The sequence below is a fragment of the Denticeps clupeoides genome, chromosome 18 (assembly GCF_900700375.1).
Source record: "Denticeps clupeoides chromosome 18, fDenClu1.1, whole genome shotgun sequence".
Classification (NCBI taxonomy): Eukaryota; Metazoa; Chordata; class Actinopteri; order Clupeiformes; family Denticipitidae; genus Denticeps; species Denticeps clupeoides.
The window spans coordinates 7,238,058-7,245,352 of NC_041724.1; the positions used below are offsets into that span (position 1 = coordinate 7,238,058).

Sequence of the window (7,295 nt, forward strand, 5' to 3'; positions counted from 1 at the left end):
TATGTCTTCCCAGAATCCTCACTGTACAATGTATAGCTTGTCTCCAATGATGGAACTGCATGCAAATGGTTCCTATGTGTGTGCACGTGTGCTTTTCCATCCAGGCTCATGGTAAAATAATTGTAAAATAAAAATACAGAAAAAAAATGATAGTGACAGTTGCTAAAAAGAAGACAACATTTTATTGCATGTGAACTGACTGTGAAGTGCATTTCCAAATTTGACACAGCTGCCCGTTTTTTTTCCAGTCCCAGCCCTGAACTGACTGACACCAGCTCCACAATTTAGAAAACAAATAAGAAACATCCTTGAAATAGAAACACATTTAATGAAAAGTCTTGACACATGAAAATTATTGCTACGTTTCTGCCATGGCTAATTATGTTACACTCTTACGTTCGTCACCTACACATGAACTGTACAAATACGTATGTCCCTCATTCGGGGGATTAGTGTACCAGATCAAAATACAAACGTATCAAATAAGGCAACAATTCTTTGAGAATTACCCAAAATGTTTGCAATCCTTAATATTCTGTCTACAGTTTGCAGAGGCTTAGAAGTGAAGTTGGAATTGCAAACACAAATAAATCTGCTGGCCTGCTGAATGCAATGTTGAGATACAATCAAATCCCAGATCCTGGGGGGGTGGGTTACAAATGCGTGTCACATGACAACACATATTAAGGCTTCGACATGTGTAATGTGGAACAAGTGTAGCTCTTTCCCTTAGAGTCTTCTCTTTTCTCTAAAGTCTGACTTTGAGCAGCTCGAGGACATCAGCAGAGGTACTCGGATCTGGAACTGTCACTCTTATATGTCAGCTGAGAGTCGATGCTGGACCGAGAGCATAACAGCATCCTCTCCGATTCATGGGTCTGCCTGCGGGCCCATAGGTCATTGCCCTGGCCGTTCATTGTCCTCTGCTTCATTGTCAGCGTCTCGAACTTCACGTAGGTCTCCTTGGAGAGCTCCTCGTCATTCGCATCTCCACTGGAACTGGGCCTTCTGCAGTAGAGCGAGAGAATCTTGTAAATTAGCAGGACGATGAGGGGCACGGCCAGAACGCAGGCAATGGCGCTGGCGATCACCAGCACTTTGGTTTGTCTGTCTGTGTTTGCAGAGTTCAGGGTGGCAAACTCGGTGCACTGCTCCTTCCCTAAAGCAATGGCCTTTGTGGCCAGACAGACCTTGTAGACCTGGTTTGGCTTTAAATCGTCCAGAAGCAACTTCCCTTTGCCAGCTTCCGTCTTCAGGGTCACCTTAGCGTCCTCTTCCTCTGCCGGGAATAAGACAACAGATAGCGGGGCACCGCTGGCCAACCCCTCAGCTTTCCAGATCAGCACTGCACTGTCCGTCATCTCCTCTACCACCTGAAGGTCCTTCAGAGATGGCTTGGATGCCTTCTTCCTGCTTTTATCATCCACAGCATTGTTGTCTGCTGCGCCCTGTTGCATTTTCGAGTCGGGCGGAGACCTTTGAATGCCCTCCCCTGGACCAAGGTCCTTTTGCGTGGGGAAGGTTGTAGTGGTGGTCAGCGGTGCCCTGGTGGTAAATGTGGAAGCAATGGGTGTAGAGACAGACGAGACCCTTGTCAAAGGAATCGGGGATCCTTCCCCGGTGTCTCCCTCAGGCCTCTTGGCAACGTTGTTCGGGGCGGCAGTGGTGGGGTCCACCCCGTCCACGGAGAGAGTGATGGATGCCTCTGCATTGCCAGCCACGTTCTTGGCCTTGCAACGATACTCGCCGGCATCCTTGTAGAGAATCCCATTCAAACTGAGGATGGACCAGCGAATTCCTTCACTCGGTGACTCCTGAACAACTAGGGGCAGAAACAACAGCAAAACAAGATTTGTAGACAAGTTTGATGATACTGAAGAAGTTGAAAGGCTAAGTCATTGCAACAAGCATATTTGTATAATTCCAAAAGCAGTGTCATGATTATGCAGGATGGATGCTAAAATCATTAAAAAAAAAAAAGATTTATTAGAGACAACAAAAGTATGTGATTATCACACCAAAAGGTTTAATTTTTGATTTTTTTAAAAGAGAAAATTAAATAAATATCAAAGCAAATAATAATTTAATTATGGTGGTTTACAAGTTCAGGTGAATTAAACATTAATTTAATGTGTATATTATGTAAAAAAAAAAAAAGGAAAAACAAAATTAATAGTTTATGATACAGCAGGAATTTGAATCTCTGTGTCACAGGACACACCAATTGTAATGTTTTTTAATTAGTCTATGTTTTGGTAATAGTTTTTATAATTAATTTTTTGTAATTTAGTCATTATTTAATTAAAATTTAGCCTAAACATTTTTTTTTACAACAAACACAAACTAATTCAAAAGATTTTTTAAAAAATGCAAATTTTTCCACTTTTGATGCAAACTATCAAGGTTTAGGTTATGGATTTGAAGAATGTGAAATTAATCAGAGAATCAGCACACCTGTATTGTTGACCTGAGTGCCGTCCGATCTGGTCCAGAACAAGTTGGGTGTTGGATGTCCGGTGGCGTCACAGCGCAGCAACACATTGCTGCCCAGAGGAGACGTGATCTTCGTGGCAGAGGTCATGACAGAGGGCTTGAGGCACTGGTCGAGCTCAGCCCGCTGAAACAGCACCCCCGACAGGTTCTCCGGTCCATTGCATGACAGGAAATAATCCATCATGATCACAGGGGTGTCGGCCATTTTAGAAAGCTCAATGAGTTTGGAAATTTTGCAGTCACAGAACCAAGGATTGTCCTGAAGACCTGTAGCACATCGGGGAAAGCCATTGTTAAAACAGTTCCTATACCGGCCTCTAGAATTACAGAGTTGCTGTCAGCACACAGAGCAAAAAATGCCTGTGATAGGGCCGGACAGCTGGTGCGAACCTTGCTGTCAATGGGCAGAAGTGTCAGAGAAGGGGAAATATGGCTTGGTGGTGTGAACATCTTCACTGCGTCCTGTGGGAATTCCTAGATCTGGAATAACACGTTCCAGGATCTTTTTTTGTTGTTTTTTTTTAACTCTTACTCTTTACGTCAGGGTGCACACAGAGGATGGCATAAAGAGTTCAAATTGATAATAGTGACATTTTTCTGCACGCACGTTATGTGTGTGCTGTTGCACGTTTGAGCACGGAGGATACACACACTCAACAGACATGCACTCACATTCACGAACTGTTTACGGAAACACCATTAACAGATTAGCCAGTACTTATGCGAGGGAAGCCTGGTCTATACTGTACTTAATTTGGTCCAGGCACCGGTTCAAAGTGTTATCATGTTGGGCTTTCTGGGATACCCTACGCAGGTTAATGTTCAGTCAAACTATGCCATATTACAAATATTCAATTGGTACTGGTAAATATGATGGATTTCACCAAGTGTGTTTTCAGAATATTTTAGAATCCTGCCAAATCTTGCATTATATATATTTTTTAGATCATATGCAAATTACTTGCCAATGTTTAAAAAACATCAATATTTTTCTTCTTTTTTTAAACTTTTATCTATTTTCCTAAACAGGTGTTCAGTACTTTCATAAACAATAAAGTGGAAATCATAATTATCATCAAAAGCCAGTTTCTGCAGTTCTAATCAGGCTTTGCCTTGAACTGCAGCAGCGTACCTAACTAGTTCTTTCTACCAGGATTAGTGAGTCGACCTCGGACACGCCATCATCATCGCCTTACTGGCGTCCAACATGTGCCAACAGCACGGATGTTCTGAATCATGTTCTGTTACTGGCCATAGCACCAGATCAGCCCAAAGTGACTCAGAAGAAAACTATTTTGGCATGCTTCAAAAGATAAAATAATATAACATAATAAATGTTTAATGAGCAACTATATTTTAAAATGTGTTATACCATTTTAAAAGAAAACAATTATTAATGTGCTTTGCAGTGATTTAATTGTTAAAATATAGAGAAAATAATTAAGAAATAAGGTAAAATAATTTTACATTTATCTTGTTTTAGCAATTTTATCAATTCTGTCACAATTTCATTTGAAAAGCAGGTCAATTGTATTATGCATGTTATGTTTTTAATGCATTTTCAGAGAAAATTATTTAATAGTGCAAGAGTGTAAATTGACTCATTTCCAGTAATTACTGGAGTAGGGGCTAAATAATGGGCCTGTGGCCATTCATTACAGACCCGGACGTGACTTTGAGAACCATTGATCTAGATATTGATCTTTTAATGAAATGTCTGTTGTTGATTAATTAGTAAAAAAAAGCGACTTACCCAGAATCACTTTCTGCGAGCTGTTGGCACTGAGTGGCACGCCTGAGAAGGGAGGCCAGATGTCCATCAGGTCAGAGGGTAGGGAGGTCAGTTTGTTGCTGGAAATGTCCAGGTATGTGATGTTGACCAGGTAGGGCACTGCTTCTGTGGGTAAACTGGTTATTCGGTTGTTGTGCAGGTCCAGGGTGCGAAGGCTGGGCATCTCCCTGAGAGACTCCCAGGGGAACGTAGCGATCATGTTTCCATCCAGACGCAGCTCATGGAGCGCCTTCAGGTTGTAGAAACTTCCGGCGTCCACGGAAGTGATGGCATTGTACGTGACCCACAGGTAGCGCAGATCAGTCAGGTAGTAGAAGGCCTCGGTGGGGATGCGCCGCACAGCGGTCTTCTCCACGCGCAGCTTCACTGTGTCCACAGGCACATTAACAGGAATGTTGGACATGTCGGGGTCATTGCAGAGCACCGATCTGAGGAAAGAAATACGTTTTACTATTCAAACAATTCAATTCACTTCATCATACTACAGAACAAATCTACCAAGATGATTTATTCAGAGGAACATTCAGAAAACTGAATCAATGCATGAACATAACCAAAGCCACTTGGATCCATGCGCCATGATGAAAATGCACAGGTCACCTCAAAGTCCCAGACGTGATTTTGGCAGAGGTGCGTCTGACTTTAATTGGGTCATCAGACTGTTTTCAGGCTGGTCAAAAGACTCATTACCAAATAGGGTTAGCCCACTCGTTATCATTGGCTAATCCAGAGGTCATAGATGGGATTATAAAGTTTGCCCTTCAGCAATAATACAATGTAAATACACAAGGAAAGTAGTTTTCACTTGTAGATGGATTTCATGGAGACAGGAAACTTATATTTACTGTGAAATTGTATCGAACTGGCATGATTTATTCAGAATCCTTGTTCGTCATCACATAAAATCCTTTAAAAGAAACAAAAAAAGAAATCATTTTACCTGGTGCCTGTGCCATCGCTGCGTCCGTGGTACACACAGGTGCACTGGGAAGGGCAGAAAGGTTGGACCACTCCAGCAAGGCAAAGGAAGACATGGGCGACGAAGAGAAAACGCATCGTTCACTCCGCCAGGCGCAGCCAGTCACGCCAGAAGGTCTTCAGATTGGATGAAGCAGGCGAGGGAGCATTCGAATTCATCAGCCTACAAGTTGTCCACCTCAATTTCGAAAGAGCAACTGAAAGAAAATGGGAAGAAATGGGGCGTCGAATAATAGACGTGGACCTCCAGGCCGGACTTCACGGTGCTGAAGTCTCACAGGTGAGCGGTGGACTGGTGCCGGATTACCGGACGGATTTCCCAGCAGTGAGTAGCGGGGTCACAGCAGCCGGGCGGGGAGGGATGAGCCTGTTAATCAGCTAGCACACCTCTGGCACAGAAGGTCTGTGGTCACATGACCAGCCCTGCCTCTCTCTCTCTCTCTCTCTCTCTCTCTCTTCCTCCCTCACCTGCTCAAGCTCAGAGTGACACACGACAGTGCATCCATACGCTGAAAAAAGCGAATGCCGGCTAAACTGTCTACGTTACATTACGTCAATGCCAAAATATCAGATGTGACAGATTACTTCAGTTTTTTGCCAGTGTTTGCTTTTTAAAGTGTATGGATGCACTAAAAAAATCTGTTGTTTGCTTAATGTGTTTTTTCCTCATTCTGGTAGTTAAAAAATATTAGTTTGCTCTTTTTTTTTTTTAAACTAAGCTATATATAAACAAGAAATATATTAAATCACCGCGAAATGCATCCATCTGTCCTTAAAACCTCCAGGTTAATTAAGGATTGATTTAAGACCAGAGTTGCTCGGACGTGGCAGCCACGTTCATAGGGGACCTTGCTGAACTTCCGTTTGACTGGACTACAGCGGATGTCTGTCCCCGTCTCACTGGCTGACACAGATCGTGTGATAGTCGGCCCAATGATTGAGATGTGACCGCAGACACTCTGGATGAGCTTCTTTTTTTTTTTCTTCAGAGAGCTAATATGGTCGTCTAGGTCAGTCTAAGGAAAATTTCTTAAGCAACTCCTCAATTGCTTCGGTTTGAAAAGCTGTGAACTGTTCAGAAAGGTTCTTGAATCTTCATTTTCACTATATTTTTAGGCAACCAGGTACATTTGCACTTAAAATATTTATCAGACGGCCTTATCCACAGTGACCACAGTGACAGGGCCACTGAAGACACTCAGGGTTAAGTGTCTTGCTCAGGGACACAATGGTAAGTAAGTTTTTGAACCTGTGACTTTGTGGTTTAAAGACTACTACCAACCTTAATTTTATTTTTGTGTATGTTTATCTCAAGCTTTATGATTTCAGACAGATATAATTACACAGGTATTGAAAAACAAACTTACTGCAAAAAATTATTTAAAATGTTATTAGATTTGTTTTAATTTAGAAAATAAAAAATATGTCTTTGCATGTGAAAACATTAAAGGTAAACCTAAACCTATAACACGAAAAGCTAAATATGTTTGACTGATTATTAAGGTCGGATGATGAGTAATATCATAATATTACTTATATTAAGTAATTTACAGTTCTTTTGTTTAGCATTCTTTAATAAAAAACACATTTTAACTCACAACTGACATCATTATTTCATTATTTTGCTCTGGTCTTGGCTTCATCTCTTGGAGATTTGGTGGAATCCAACTCTTTCTGTCACTGCTTTGCTTGTGCATAGTTTGATCAAGTTTCTCAAGTTCCTCTGCAGGGAAGGGGTGTTATTCTGCTAGTCTCTCTTGGAAACGCACCATTTCCCAGCCATAGACATCATTCCAGCTCACAGTGCCACTGAAAAGTCCTTTGTTTTAAGTGAAAAGTGGAAGTGAAGTGATTGTCATTGTGAAGCACAGCAAGCACAGCAGATTTAGAGTTTTTAAAGGTTTAGGGGACAAATAATATTCCACTGTGTATTGAATACAAAGTGTATATAATACAGATGCTCTTGTTTTATGTTGGTCTCACTATCTTTATCAAAGGCACAAATTGGCTGTAGGTAGTGTAGAGATGATGC

At 41.7% G+C, this 7,295-nt stretch overlaps 1 protein-coding gene across 1 annotated transcript; it reads right to left on the reverse strand.

Annotated features, from left to right (window-relative positions):
- Positions 1 to 308: 308 nt before the first annotated feature.
- lrit3a (info leucine-rich repeat, immunoglobulin-like and transmembrane domains 3a) lies at positions 309 to 5,598 on the reverse strand. Its single transcript, XM_028959819.1, has 4 exons — positions 5,226 to 5,598; positions 4,247 to 4,713; positions 2,455 to 2,760; positions 309 to 1,822 (listed from the first exon to the last, which is right to left on the reverse strand). Exons 1-4 carry the CDS (start codon positions 5,339 to 5,341, stop codon positions 780 to 782), a joined length of 1,932 nt encoding a protein of 643 aa, XP_028815652.1. The 5' UTR covers positions 5,342 to 5,598; the 3' UTR covers positions 309 to 779.
- Between the last annotated feature and the right edge of the window lie 1,697 nt (positions 5,599 to 7,295).